A 16,409-nucleotide genomic window follows, 5' to 3' on the forward strand; every position below is an offset into this window, starting at 1 on the left:
TTTCTTGAATGGTGGCTAATTTATTGTTGAAGCTGCTTTCCATGGCTGGATTTTCGTGTGTATATATAAAAAAATAATATAAATTATATTTTTTATATTTTTGATTTTTTTGTTATCAGAGTTTTAATAACCAAGCGGTTAAGAGTTTAAATTTTATTATTTTTATTTATTTGATAAAAATTAAATACAACATAGTGTAAGTTTGTATAAATTTCAGGTCTAAAAGATTTTTTAATAACCAAGTGTGTGTATAAAAGAAAATAATATAAATTATATTTTGATATTTTCAACTTTTTTGATATCAGAGTTTTAATAACCAAGCGGTCACGAGTTTGAATATTATTATCTTTACTTATTTGATAAAAATTAAATAGAATATAACTTTTGTTTGTACAAGTTTCAAGTTCAAAAAAATTTTATTTAAAAAATATATTAAAAAATAATATAAATTATATCTTATGATATTACCTACCAATTTAAGTTTTTAAATTAAAATGATTTGTATCATTAACAACTCGTTGAAAGGTTAATAGGTTGTTAATGTATTGACTGAAGCCTTGTCTCTATATATTGACTTCATGTATGTAACTCTAGTGTCTGTAGTTACAGTTTATGGATGAAATATCCTACCATAATGTTATTATTTGAGAAAATAAATAAAAAATGAAATTTTGTTGGCAATAAATATAAAAAAAAAAACGAAAAAAGAATTGAAATTAGGCGATAACTGGTAATTAGAACAATAACATTCATAAAAATAAAAATAGAAATTAAAGGCTTTTGAATCTGAGACATCCTGAGCTTCAAGCAGATCATAAGCTGGACTTATTTATTCTTCTGAGAAGAAAAACATATATGCATGGCGGTCGATAGAGCACATGCAAAACAAAGAAGAAACGAAATACAATGAACTTGGAAAATAAAACAATAAACAAGAACGAAAAACAAAGTGCAACGGAACATATATGGTTTCCATTTTGATAGCTTGATCATCTGGTCTTTCTTCACAGATCTTTCCTTCTTTCTCTTTTTCTAGGCGCGACTTTTCACTGTCATTTTGTACCCACCTTGGTCTTCCCTGCGCAAGGTAACGACATCACCGGCGTTGAGCCTCAGATGGCGAGCGATTTCAATCCAGCCTTTAGTAAATGCAAGCCTTCCCGCTTTGCAGGAGCAGTGAACACGAACTTCCACTCCAGCTTGCTCCAACATGATTGGAAACATGTTTTCCCTTGCATCTTGGAAAGGTGGCAAGGCTTCTCTTCTCGTATCGGTCGGTAACTCCAAACGTCTGTCAATGTCAACAGATGTGAGTTTCTTCATGAAGATCTCCATAGCCATAATATGTTTTGAGATAATTTGGGATTCAAGAAGATGGTTTGCAAGCACGTTTTATAGAGGGGAGAATCAGAAGACTTGGTATGATCTCTTCGTATGGATCATGTCATATATATATATATATATATATATATAATTTTGATAAAACAAATTGTTAAGAAACCAATCAAAGGTTGGTTTGGTAATTGGAAATGCACAATTCACAACGTATAAGTAACCAAATCGTCGGTGGATTTCTAGATAAACCTTTTATAATATTTATTTATTTATTAAAGAAATGAGTTCAAAAGAGTGGTAGAATTAATGTGACAGATTGCTTTAGCATGTTGAACAAGTCTATATATTCAGGAATGGTAACGAATTTTACAACATGTTCATAAAATAAATAGATATATGAACATATAACCTTTATTGACTACTTATGGGTTTTTAGTGACCATAATACTTGGTGTCAACTCCTTAAATAAGACTTTTCTTTATCTAAGAATAAGATGCCAATTTTTTTTTAATGAGATTTGAATTTTTTTAAGGTCACCATGTTGTCGAGTGCGATAAAAATAACAACAACAACAACAATAATACTATTAATGTTATTGATATTAATAGTAATAGTGATAATAATAGTTACGGTGTTAGTTATAAAAATAGTAATAATATTTATTTTAGTAATGATAATAGTTATGATAATGAATAGTAATAATGCTAGTAAGGCTAATAATAATATCAACAACAATAGTAATAATATTAATTGTAATAATAATTGGCTTTAGAAATGCAAAAATATAATTCCACTAGATTTCATAACCCGATTCACCGGTTCAACATGCTAGCCCGGGTAACTTAGTTCACAAGTTAGATGAGTTTACTCACTAAATGAATATGATTTTTTTTTTTAATTTTATCCTTCAATATTAGATTGGTTGAGAAATAAACTGTAAGATTTATTTTTTATTGTCTCAAATAAATGTCTATTTTTAGGTTGATGTTCAATTTCGTGAGCATATTTTTTATCATATAAATAAAAAAATCATTTATAAATTTTTTATTAAACTTAATATAGTCCATTACAATGTCATCAGGAGATTAAAATCAATCCAATCTATTATTGTTTCAATAATTTTTTAAAAAACAAATTGTCATCTTAAAATTTTGTTAAAAATTATGTCATGTTTTTTATCAATTATCAAAATTGTATTTAGATCAATTAATAAAATCAATCAATTTAATTTGGATTAATTCTCGTATAATTTAGTTGGCAATTCATATTAAACAAAGAGTTAAGTCACAAGGTCTCAAGATTGATCCATTAATTAAACTAAGTTTATTAACATGATAAAAAAAATCTCTTCATAATCTTAATATTTTTTTTATATTTAAAAAATTATATACATATATATAATTTTGATAAAACAAATTGTTAATAAACCAATCAATAGTTGTGAAATGAACATTTCATAACGTGTAATTAACCAAATTGTCGGTGGTTTGCTTTAGAAATCAAATGTTTGACTGAAAGAAATTAAAAAAAACTTGCTATCATTCTTTGGTGCATATATGGTAACATCATCTTTTTTCTTTATTTATTTATTAAAGAAATGATTTCAAAAGAGTGGTAGAGTGTGATAAGACTGCTTTAGCATATTGAAGAAGTCTATATATGTAAGAAACCAAATCCTTCATGAATCGTAACGTGTTTTGCAACATGTACATAACATAAATAGAAATACTAGCAAAAATAAATAAATACAGAACAAATAACAAATTATCAAGCTCGGTTATCAAATATTATGATCATTTAGTTGATTATAATGGACTGAACTTAGTTTATTATAATGAGGTGATTTATTATAAAATGAATCAGAGCTTATAAAATATTTTAGTAGGTTCACAACCAAGGGCGGAGCCAGAACTTTTTTTTTTCCTGGGCTATTAAATAAATATATAAATATCTTTTAAGATTGATTATTAACTAATGTACATGAATTTTTAAAATTAATAATAAAATTTTAATTCAAATACACTATTCAAAATATTAAAAAATAAATTTAAAAATACATAAAATTAAAGCGAAAGTAAAAATAAACTCACTATTAAAGTTACATCCTTCGATGTTTTGTAGAATATAATTCATCTATAATCGAATCTGAATCAATATTATAACAATCCCTCAACCAGGATAAAATAACAATCTTATGTCAACTGGAAAACAAAGTAATTAATTTTTTTTTTCTATTTCAATTTCTTCTTTCTTCACTTGATTCTTTCCTAGATTAGTGTTTTATAAGTTGGACTTTGTAAGTTTACAAGATTATTATCTCACTTCTTCTTTTTTTTTGGAATTTTTTTATGTTTTCTCTTACTTTTTCTATTTCTCTCTCGCCTTTTCTTTTCTTTCTTCTTATATTCTGCTTCTGCTTAATCGGCAACATGTAAAAGGAAGGAGGAGCTTATTTGTTTTATTTTTTAATGACAAATAACCATTTTATTCTTAATGAGTCATTTTGCTTTTATTTGACAGTTTTTTTTTTGTTAGCACTACCAAGCTCCGTTCATCCTAAACTCTTAACTAGATTTTATTCAATATATATTTTAAGATCCCTCGTAAAATTTTAACTTGATCTGACGGTTGGATTGAAAATTACGTCCAATAACGTAAAACTGATCAAATTGTGATTTTTCATTAAATTTCTAAATTTCTCCAAAAATTCTAAAATTTTAACCTAAGCTAAAGCATCATATTAGAAGGCTCCACGCAAATTTTTAGATTTTTTGATAAGTTGATTGAGAATTATAATTTTTTTTTACATATAACTAATTAAAAAATATTAATAAAATCTTGACTAGGCTAAAGCCCACCCTAGCCTTTGTCATCCGCCTGTGTTCACAACATGCCTTTTAATAAAAAAAATAATTGAGTTTTGCTCATTAGCCACCGTTACAAAACTATAAATGTAAATATCAATATAAATTTTTGTTAATAAAAATGTAAAGTCTAGTAGTGATTTAATATTTATTATGGAATGTATTGTAAAATAAAAAACATTATGGTTTTCTTGTATAGACTGATCTTATATAATATAGTATATTACTCTAATTACCTGATTAAGACAGCCTAGCTCTTTATTAAAGTATCTAGGTTTTATCTTGCGAGCGCGAGACGGTGCGTGAATGAGTGTTAAGAAATATGAGAGCATGCTTGTCGGTATGCGACAATTTGCGAGCTGAGGATTCAGAATATCTTGGTATGATAAATAAAAAAAGCAAGTTGGTGTGGACAGCACACAGATCTATTAGTTTTTCAACCAAGCTCCCATGAATGTGGAATCTCAACTTAAAACGGTTTGATTTTTAACTTTTCGCGTCAAAAACAAACCTCGGATCTTGCATCATCACACGACGTCAAAACCTGAGAATCCGACAATAACAATATATTAATGCACGACCACTCAACATAAAACGATCGTTTTGTCTCGGACCAGTATCAGATATGCTGTGATATTGAATTTAATTAGAAGACGAAATCGTAACTACTTAGTCAACGGATGTTCACTTTTGTGTACTGAGAAGCTCAAAATATGTGGCAATTTCTTGAATGGTGGCTAATTTATTGTTGAAGCTGCTTTCCATGGCTGGATTTTCGTGTGTATATATAGAAAAAAAATAATATAAATTATATTTTAATACTTTTGATTTTCTAGTGTTAAAGTTTTAATGACCAAGCGGTTAAGAGTTTGAATTTTATCATTTTTATTTATTTGATAAAAATTAAACACAACATAGTGTGAGTTTTGTACAAGTTTCAGATCTAAAGATTTTTAATAACAAAGTGTGTATGTATGTGTATAAAAAAAATAATATAAATTATATCTTAATACTTCTAATTTTTTGGTATCAGAGTTTTAATAAAGCAAGTGGTCACGAGTTTGAATATTCATCATTCTATTTATTTAATAATAATTAAACACAATATAGTTTGGGTTTGTACAAGTTTTAAATCTAAAAATTTTTTAAAAAATAATATAAATTATAACTAATATCATGTAACTGTTTAAGTTTTTAAATTAAAATGATTTGTATCATTAACAACTCGTTGAAAGGTTAATAGGTTGTTAATGTATTGATTGAAGCCTTGTCTCTATATATTGACTTCATGTATGTAACTCTAGTGTCTGTAGTTACAGTTTATGGATGAAATATCCTACCATAATGTTATTATTTGAGAAAATAAATAAATAAAATGAAATTTTGTTGGCAATAAATATAAAAAAAAAACGAAAAAAAATGAAATTAAGGGATAACTTGTAAGAAAAATAACATTCATATATAAAAATAAAAATAGAAATTAAAGGCTTTTGAATCTGAGACATCCTGAGCTCCAAGGCTCATTGGCATTGCAATTACTATCCGTCTAGATCATAAGCTGGACTTATTTATTCTTCTGAGAAGAAAAACATATATGGTGGTCGATAGAGCACATGCAAAACAAAGAAGAAACGAAATATAATGGAATGAACTTGGAAAATAAAACATATATGGTGGTCGATAGAGCACAGAGCTTTCCTTCTTTCACTTTTTCACTGTCATTTTGTACCCACCTTGGTCTTCCCTGCGCAAGGTAACGACATCACCGGCGTTGAGCCCCACATGTTTAACGATTCGAATCCAGCCTTTAGTAAATGCAAGCCTTCCTGATCTGCAGGAGCAGTGAACATCAACTTCCATTCCAGCTTGCTCTTCCATTCCAGCCTCAAACATGATTGGAAACTCGATGTCCCGTGCGCCTTGGAAAGGCAAGGCTTCTCTTTTCGTATCGGTCGGTAACTCCAAATGTCTCTTAATGTCAACAGGTGTGAGTTTCTTCATGAAGATCTCCATAGCTATAATATGTTTTGAGATAATTTGCGATTCAAGAAGATAGTTTGCAAGCACGTTTTATAGAGGGGAGAATCAGAAGACGTGGTGTGATCTCTTCGTCTGGATCATGTCATATATATATATATATATATATATATTTTGATAATTGTTAAGAAACCAATCAAAGGTTGGTTTGGTAATTGGAAATGAACAATTCACAACGTATAAGTAACCAAATCGTCGGTGGATTTTTAGATCAACCTTTTATAATATTTATTTATTTATTAAAGAAATGAGTTCAAAAGAGTGGTAGAATTAATGTGACAGCTTGCTTATAGCATATTGAAAAGTATATATATGTCAAGAAAGCAAAAAATCCTTCATGAATCGTAACATATTTTGCAACATGTTCATAAAATAAATAGATATAAGAACAAGAAAATTATAGAACAGATAAAAAATTATCAGGCTCGGGTATCAAATATTTTTATCATGTTAAGTTAATTATAATGAACTAAACTTAGTTGATTATAATGAGGTGACTCACTATGAAATGAAATATAGCTTGTAAAATATTTTAGTAAGATTTGTGCACATTATATGATCAAATCAAATCAAAGGCAGTCCAAAAACAAGTTAATTACAACATGCCTTTCAATAAATAAATAAATAAAAAGCCTATGCGAGCTAGCTAGCCGGTTTCATTTTTCAATATTTATTTTTTGTATTTTAATTAAAATATATTATAAACAAATACTTGACATGACATGATATTAAAATTATTGTTCAGTTTTTTCATAGTTTTTAAATAATAATATTATTTTTATGAGAATGTTAACAAGTTTTTTATATTGTTTTTTATGAGTATGTTTTTTATGTTCCCATAAAAATATGTAATACTATTAATAGCCATGAAAAACTTGAAGAATAATTAAATATCATTTTACAATGCATTTTAACAAAAATAAATAAATAAAAGCACAGAAAAGAGAAAGCACGCTTAGGCCAAAGTTTATTTTTATAATTGTTTAATTAAATAAAAAACATATTCTCAATAACAAGGTTGTTAAACAGGTCAGGATCATGATCTAGATCTCTGACCTGCGGAGTCCATACGCTGTGGCTGAAGCAGGTCAAATGTAGGGCCGCCGCTGTTTCGATCTCTTCTTTTCTTTTTCTGGCTGACCTGAAGTGGTTCAGTTGTTTGTCTGTATCATCTTTGTATTAATTAATGTATAAAATTATAACCTCCCATTGATTCCGTTGTCAACTTTCTTGAGACAAGCTAAGCATGTCGAGTTTGATAAGCAAGCAGTGGCGGCTACAGCCCGTTTGTCTTGTCTGGTGAACTCTTGACAGTATAAAGTTCAAGTATCGCACCACCCTTCCAAGATTATCAACGATCTCAGGGGCATAATCTTCATATTTTAGCGCGAGTTCATCACTGTATACAAGCACTCGAGGCGATTATCTTTATTTTGATAAACTAAGAAAAAATTATTTTATCCACATGTCAAATATTATCAATCTAAAAATCTAGTCTAGTGAACTCTTGACAGTATAAAGTTCAAGTAGTCCTGCTATCGCACCACCCGTCCAAGATTATCAACGATCTCACGGCCATAATCTTCATATTTTAGCGCGAGTTCACCAGTGTATACAAGCACTCGAGGCGATTGTCTTTATTGTGATAACTAAGAAAAACATATTTTATCCATTTGTCAAATATTATCAATCTAAAAATCTTGTCTAGTGAACTCTTGACAGTATAAAGTTCAAGTAGTCCAGCTATCGCACCACCCTTCCAAGATTATCAACGATCTCACGGGCATAATCTTCATATTTTAGCGCGAGTTCACCAGTGTATACAAGCACTCGAGGCGATTGTCTTTATTGTGATAACTAAGAAAAACATATTTTATCCATTTGTCAAATATTATCAATCTAAAAATCTTGTCTAGTGAACTCTTGACAGTATAAAGTTCAAGTAGTCCTGCTATCGCACTACCCTTCCAAGATTATCAACGATCTCACGGCCATAATCTTCATATTTTAGCGCGAGTTCACCAGTGTATACAAGCACTCGAGGCGATTGTCTTTATTGTGATAACTAAGAAAAACATATTTTATCCATTTGTCAAATATTATCAATCTAAAAATCTAAACTAAAATCTTATAGTGTAAGGTGAGTCTCATTCTAGACGAAATCGAAGGCCATGCTCAAATCGACCGTCTTTCGTGCAAAAACTGACAGAAAGTTAACCAGACAGATGCGATAACGAACCTTGAATGTTCGTAAATCGCTAGACCATCATCATCACACACAGCTTCCCTAGCTATCTATATACATGGCCAAGCTCCAACTCAATATCTCAATCAAGATTTACAAAGCTCTTAGCATAACTTCTTCTATTCTATACCTGCTTAGAAATGGAAGTGCTCGTGGAGAAGAAATTGAGCCAAACTGACATAAAATATCGTTTGGCGTTTCCGACCAATAGTCTGCGGGCTTTCCCAATGCCTGAAGGAGAAACTGCTGTGTATTTTGAATCAGCAGATACCCTTGAGAACGAGTGGAACTTTAGGCTTTCCATTCGTGGGGAAAATGATCACTGGGACTGGCTTCAATTTGTGCGTGAGAAAGGCCTTAAAGTGGGTGATAAAATCTTGCTGACGAGGGAAGAAGGCGTGAATGGAGAGAGATACAGAATAAAAGCAGAAAGAAAGATTTTCAAGGTTTGGGCTAATGTGCAGTAATATTGGAGTGCAGTAAATTTGGTTTTGGCCTGTCAGTCTGGGACGTTATAGCCGGTGATGAGCTAGCTAGTGATAGAGCACGTTGCATTAGTTTTCCAGTGTCTTGTTTGTTTTCTTGTCTGCTTTCATAATTATGTCAGAAAATATGAATAATTCCTTGCTTCCCTAGCAAGATGAAAGAAAGTGTCTCTGCCTGTAATCTTGTTGTGTATTTTGAGCTTTAATGTTTTTTACTGCAGCTGGTAGCATAAACATTCTGTGTTCTTAGTTAGGATATGATGTACAAGCCTTGTCTGAATATATATTACGTAATTCAACAACTTAAATTTTTAAGTTGAAATTGTTATTTGACAGGATTTAAAAACCCTTGAAAAGAAGAAACACTTACCGTTGAACCATAGCTAATTGCCCTAATTTAGGTTTCCCTCAAGGAATAAGAAATGGTGATAAGAAGTGGTATTGTGGTAACTGGTATTGTGGTTCTGATTGTCAGTGTTTGCAACCCAAGATGAAAAGTTACTATTGAAGCTTGGTATCAATATATATATTTTAAATAAATTATACAACAATACCTCATTGCAAGACGTGAGATGCTTGAATTTTGTATCTTTCATGCTCCATTAAATAAATAAAAACGATGACATAAACTCGTGCTGGTATGCTGATTTATAGGATATTTGACTAATGAAAAAGGATGAATATTTGACCATCTTTAAGGTATATTAACCTATGAAAACCAGATTTAATTCCTTCTATTCACTTCACTGAGATAGCATCAAGAAATTGAAAGAAGAAACCCTAACGACTGGTTAAATTTTAAGTTTATTATCACAAATTTAAATTTTGAGAATCACTAAATGCTTATATAATTATTAATTTTAAAATTTATAAAATTAATCAAAATATATACAAATTAACCTAACACTCATGTTAATTAAAAAATAATTCAAAAAACAAGCTGCATTTGACCACACATTCTTTTGTTAAATTGATGGGTAGGGAATATGATATATTTGAAGTATGTATAATAGTAACGTTATCCAGTAGTTTTTTTTAATGAAATAAAGTTCGAGTAAACAAACAAAAAGATTTAAGAATGACTTGTTGGGGCAGAGGAGGAAGGCAATACGAGCCAAAAAATTATGTATTTATTTAAATTTTAGCATTTTTTTATTTTTATTTAGAACTTACTAAAAGCACAAACCCCAAAGGAAAGGAAAGTGCCCTAGTCTTCATCCTCCGTCTCTTCATCATCATCCTCGTTTCCTCCATACCTCCATCCATCCTCTGCATTGTCACGATCCTCTTCCTCGGTTTCTTCACTATCTTCTTCTTCTTCATACGTCTCATCCTTAATTGTCCAAGGTTTTTTCACTACATTCAATGTTGCAGGTGGTGGACTTGAGCCTTTTCGTTGTCTGATTTTTACAGGAGGCATCTTCAAGTTTGGCTTGGACCTGCTCTGTTTCTGACTTTTCCCATTCACACGCTTTCCACCATAAGCATCTTGATCACTGCCTTCATCCAATTCATTGTCAGCATTAGGTGTTGCATTCTCAGCATTCTCATCTGCCATGTGGCCAGGATGCTCTCTTCTCAGATGGAGTTTGAGCTTGTATTCATGGATGTAATCCTTTTCACACCCTTCATAAGGGCAAATGTATGGTCGATCTGATGATGCAGAGCCATAAACCCCTGGAGGAGTCTTGGCATTCTTAGGTATCCTCTCTGGAGGTGTAGCATATTTCACCACTTCTGGAGTCGGATTCTGTAGAATTAAAGAAAAATCTGAGGATCAGAACTAAATTTTCAAGTGATTTAAAGTAATACACTAAAAGTCCCCTGTCTGAGCAGTGAATTCATCCATAGAATGGGTGCCTGGAAAAGAAAAGGATGGTTTGGCCCTTAAAGTGTGGATGGTTCCATGAAAAGAGAGAGAATATGTTCACGCCATATTACGAGTTGCAATCCAACATGTAAGACCCACATGACATTGATTTGTGTCAAATTGCATCTTTAAACTGAAAATGCAACAAAATTCTTTTCAGTGCAAAGTTTTTTATTCAGATTAGTCCTTCAACGGGGACGAGATTTCCACTACTTATCCATTACCAGCCCAGCATTTGTTCGAAAATTCCTCCCAAATACTTGGTTCTCAGGTTACAAGAATAACACATCAAATTTCCTCACAAGGTTGAATCGATCCCAAACTATAATCTAAATCAATCCAATATGTATCGTATGCGGTATAGTTCTGAGGACTCCAAGCCATTAGGGCATTTGAAATTGTGTTACAACTTTTACTCCAAAATCCAAGGTTTTGTCATCTCTACCTTATCTTGCATAGAAAATGTACTTTATTTTAAAAAATCAATGTCAACAAATGCTAGAGATATGGTATAACATTGAACAGTCAATGCATCAAGGTACCTTCATCCACAAACATGAGAAATAACTTCGAAAATCAAGACAGTAGAAAAGCAAAGTACTGCAAATGTTATCAATTTGTCCAAGAGCATCATGGTACATAGTATATGTTGATAGCCGCTTTAAATGACTTACAATTAAGAAAGTAAATGAATAGATGCAGAAACTGCTCAACTATTTAACAGTGGAATGGCATGCCAAAAGCATTACAAGTGAATGATTGGAACTTGCCTTTTCATGATGAGATGCAATGTGGTTCTTCAGCTTGTATTCATGAGCATATCTCTTTCCACATTCTGGGAATGGACAGATATGATAGTTTTCTTGTGAATGTGTTTTCATGTGAGATCTCAGGTTGAAATCCAAGGAGAATGCCTGAATCAACCAAAATCGAAATTAGACAGAAGTACAGCCCTGAATATTAAGTGATGCATCCACCACAACACAAGTAAAGAAGCTATCCGAAGCACACGATATACAATGATGTAAAACAAGTCATCAATCTGTCACAGATGATAACTCTCACAAGAGCCTAGAACAGTGAACACATCAGTTTTCTGCCTTGGATTCCAGCATAACTTGAACCAACCATTCTCTTTGAACCTCCTAATCATCTGCCAAGTGCAACAATCAACCAACCCTTCCCTGTCCCTTAAAAAAATAAAAATAAAATAAAAAACAGAGAAAAATAGGTTCTTTGACCCATCCAACCTCCAAACCAATTGTCCAAGGCATGTTAAGTTATGAAAAATTGGGAACTTTATTCTAAAAAAATTCTCATTGAAAACAGTAATCAGGATTTCTTGCACAAATGTAGCATTTCTCCAACTGATTGTTTCTCTGAATTTGGGAAACACAGTAAATATATTTTTCACTGTTTCCCTTTTTAAGTTGTTCCTTTCTCAACGAAAAATAATATGCAAAGATGAGTCTTTTATTTTTAGATTTTTTTTTCCAACAAGTGGATGCATATCCAATTTTCCATTAGAAAATGAAAACTTGATATGGAGAACAAAACTGAAATTGGACATGAAAAATGTTTTTTTACAACTTAAATGCCTCCAAATTGCTGAGGTTAAAATACAGGTTCAAACTTTAATTGTGGAATTTGGAAAAATCAACAAACTGATTGAAAAATAATAAGAAACCTGAATGTAAGATAGTAATGAAAGAATTAATTTACACACACAAGAAACATGAATATCATTTATTGAGAACATAACAATCTAACCATCAAGGTGTCAACTAATTAAAAGAAAAATGTTAGTGGATAGATTTATCACCTTACCACAGCCTTCATGAGGACATATGAAATCTCTTTCCCCTGTATGAATTAAAAAGTGTCTTTTCAACTTGGAACTATCCAGAAATTTCTGCAGCATATACACAACAGTTAAACACCATATTACAAGTTCAGAAAAAGGAAATAGTAAAATGTTTTAAGAGAATTATAACATTTGAATGTTAAGAATAAATTGAAAAAAAAAAAAAGCTTTTTTGTTACAAAATTACACTTAAAGATGCATTAGGCTCGATCATTACAGAAATCTATGCTGCATATGTAGGTTAATTTCACAATTTCAACAACAAATAACTTTGAGCAATCTTGTTTTTCCCATGTTCTCTTTCTGATATGTGCTTTTGACATCAACTATCAACCTCTTCTAATTATTTGTCCAGCACCCAAAAAATTAATAACAAGAATTTTAAAACCTTGAGGGGTGTAACTCAACTGGTCAGGCCCTAGGTTTGCTCCCTAGAGATCACCAGTTTGAGTCTCACAAACCTCAAGACCACTGAAAGCTTACATGGTCGTTAACTTCAAGGCCTATGAGATTAGTCAAGGTGTGCGCAAGCTAGCCCGGACACTCACGTTAATAAAGAAAAATATAACAAGAAATTCAATGTCACATTGCAAGTAGTTAACCTCCAACATGATTTGTCAAAATTCCAACTGAAATGTGTTCTCTCAAGCTTTCCCTCTTAGCTTAACAGAAATTAACTTCATGGGGACATTCCAGGAACATAATGAGACCTCATCATAAAGAACACAAATGTTGAACCAAAACATTAAACAGTACTGGCTTTCATGGTAGCAGTAGTTGTAGCTTCTACAGGCATAAATAATCCAGAGTCACCGAAACCATGTTACTTATCATTCATTTTTTCACCACTTCACAGCTGCTCAAGAATTCTTAAAACAGTTCTTTTATGATTTGAATTAGAAGTGTAGTGTGTCCTCTCTTCACTGCCTAAATATTTCAAATGCCTCGTGACGTTGATATTTCATCACTATTTATCTTCTCAAATTGCAAAGTACATATAAAAACACTCAAAGGTTTCACCACACAAACGTAATATCTTCAAGAAACAAAATAAAACTTAAAAAGTTTAAGCTGAGCACCTTTCCGCATCCCTCATAGTGGCAAACATATTGTCTCTCTCCATGTATGTGAGAATGCTTTCTCAAAGCACCAGCATCGATAAAGGTCTTGCCACACCCTTCAAAACTGCAAAGGAAAAGAACCTCGGTAGTAGGCTCTGGTTCTGGCTCCGATGCTGGGGGCTCTTTTGCCTTCTCTTTCAAGGCATTTAATTGGTTCTCTAACGTAACAGAACAAAGAACATAGTTAGGTAGGATTAGCATATCAAAATTCATTCAACTGAGAAACCTCTCAACAACTTCTATCTTCTTCCATAACTGCAAGAAGGCTCTACAAAACAAAACCTCAGCTAAGCAAATTAACTGCCAAGTCTTACGTCATCTGCATTGAAATGTGGTTTTAATTAAAGAAGACAAAGGCATATACTTCAACCATAAAACATGGAGCAAATTTAATGATTCTCCATAGATTTGCACAAAGAAAAACATTATATTCTGTTAAGAACAAACAAATGTGATCACTTAAAAAGGAAATGTACTAGTATAATTTACCTGTTACCCATTTGAAAAGAGAACACCTTCCACCAGTTGCCACCACATCTTGAGGCACCCTGAGACAACAGAAGCAGAATCGATCAGATTGTTGGGATTGGACAATTTATCAACCCATTTTCCAAAAACGAAACACCTAACCCAAGTTTTCAAAGAAACCAAACAGAAAGCCATAAGAAAAGAAAAGAAGAACTCAGTAAACAAGAAAAATAATAAAAATCGAGTCTTTTGGCTCCTAATTGAAAAACCCAAAATGCATAACAATGAAAAGAAAGAGATATAATTGTACAGCTGACAGGAATTGAGAAAAAGAAGAGAATTAGAGGAATTACCATTCTTTGAACCATTTAACAGTAGGAGCCTTTGATCTGATAATGGGGCGTCTCTCAAATATATTGTGAGTGAACTGATGATGATGATGATGATGATGATGAGCCTCCATGTTTTTCTTCAATGGCAGCAATAGATAATTTGAATAAATCTTGGGTTAGGGTTAGGGTTTGAATAAGAGAGGGGACTAGGAGATAGAGAGAAGATATGGAGTATGCATGGACGATAGAGCTTTAACAGTGTCCCTGTTTCTCAAGGAAAGCCAAGACATGTTGGATGACTCCCTAATCGACTTTCTATGTGTTAACTACAACTCGGTACCCTGAATATGACAGGGATGTCCAATTAGTCTCTAAACAATAAGTTCTTTCTATTTTTTTTTATTTTTTTTTTTTTGAAACCCTGCCGGTCCAGGTCTCATACGAACCAAGCCAGCTAGGTATAGGGAGTGTTTGTCATTGAATTTCAAACTGGTTTTTATCAAATTTAAAATAAAAAAAAATTAGTGTTTTTGAATTTTTTTAATGTATTAATATTAAAAATAAATTTTAAAAAATAAATAAATATATTATTTGAATGTATTTTCGACCAAATAACATTTTAAAAATCAACCGATATCGCACTCACAGTTTACCACACTTTGAAAATTCACTTTTAGAGATGTGTTTGGAATTATAGTAGTGCAATGACAATTCAAAATATTTTTTGCTTAGAAATACATCAAAATAATTTTTTTAAAAAAATTATTTTTGATATTAAACATGAAAACAATAAAATATAAAATATTTTAAAAAAAATAAAATTTAAAGGAACGCCTTCCCAAATGGGTAAGAAACAAAACAAGTTCACAGCCTAACAAGTTTCTGAGTTTTTTCACTTACAGATACGGATTCATTCAAAAACAACACTTCCACCAGTATCTGCAACCATGCATCTTGCTGAGACTCCACATACTGGACGTTGTAAAATCCATCTTGGATCTTTCAAAATATACAGGTAATTAATCCAACTCCTTGTCAAGAATCAATGAATTCATGTGACAGCGCTTGTTCACTAAAGAACCTAAACCCATCATATAAAGTGCAAAAAACCCAAAAAGTCTAAGCCAAGGTGGTCCATTTGTGACTATGAATTATGTATGCTAAATGGTAGGTGGGAAAAAGGAGAAGAAAAATGGCTAAACCAAGTTGTTTGATCATGCAAAGGATGATCCTTTTGCATTACCATGTATTTTGAAACAATAATCCTCGAGAAACTTCACAGCCACAGCTGCATCTTTACTATCTTTGGATTCCTTGTCTTTCAAATCCGAGGTTATATTATAAGAATATAAATTATATTTGAGAATTTTATTTAATAATTTAAGCTTTTGAATTAAATTGATTTATTGATATAATATCATAGTTTGATATACAAGTAATCACGAGTTTAAATCTCATTTATTTCATTATGTTTAATTTTAATTAAACACAATATAATATAGATATGTTCAAATTTTAAATTCAAAGAATTTTCACTTGAAAAAATATAATAAATAATAATATAAAACATATCTCAAAAATTTACCCACCTAACAACTTAAAACAATTATTTCCATCATCTGCGCTTTTAAAACAATTATTTTTTATCAATTCTGAGATTGCTGCTAACATCATGTAAATCCGCAGGTCCAAGAATATACTAACACCAATATATTTTTCTCCAATCTTTTCAGTCTCTTTCAAAGCACCGCTGCCTTAATTAGATGTATTAGGATCATTTTCTTGGA

At 31.3% G+C, this 16,409-nt stretch overlaps 1 protein-coding gene across 1 annotated transcript; it reads right to left on the reverse strand.

Moving 5' to 3' along the window:
- Positions 1-10,075: 10,075 nt before the first annotated feature.
- LOC118038837 (zinc finger transcription factor YY1) lies at positions 10,076-14,913 on the reverse strand. Its single transcript, XM_035045284.2, has 6 exons — positions 14,644-14,913; positions 14,312-14,370; positions 13,781-13,980; positions 12,660-12,749; positions 11,608-11,751; positions 10,076-10,717 (listed from the first exon to the last, which is right to left on the reverse strand). Exons 1-6 carry the CDS (start codon positions 14,751-14,753, stop codon positions 10,175-10,177), a joined length of 1,146 nt encoding a protein of 381 aa, XP_034901175.1. The 5' UTR covers positions 14,754-14,913; the 3' UTR covers positions 10,076-10,174.
- Between the last annotated feature and the right edge of the window lie 1,496 nt (positions 14,914-16,409).

Source organism: Populus alba, chromosome 4, assembly GCF_005239225.2.
Source record: "Populus alba chromosome 4, ASM523922v2, whole genome shotgun sequence".
NCBI lineage: Eukaryota > Viridiplantae > Streptophyta > Magnoliopsida > Malpighiales > Salicaceae > Populus > Populus alba.

What these genes read in the sequence shown, in the direction of transcription:
- LOC118038837 (XM_035045284.2), bottom strand. Translation starts at nt 14,753, where the DNA reads ATGGAGGCTCATCATCATCATCATCATCATCATCAGTTCACTCACAAT. An exon ending in TCTTTTCAAATGGGTAACAG is followed by an intron (nt 13,981 to 14,311) that starts GTAAATTATACT and finishes CTGTTACGTTAG; the next exon opens with AGAACCAATTAAATGCCTTG. An exon ending in TTGCATCTCATCATGAAAAG is followed by an intron (nt 10,718 to 11,607) that starts GCAAGTTCCAAT and finishes TTAATTCTACAG; the next exon opens with AATCCGACTCCAGAAGTGGT.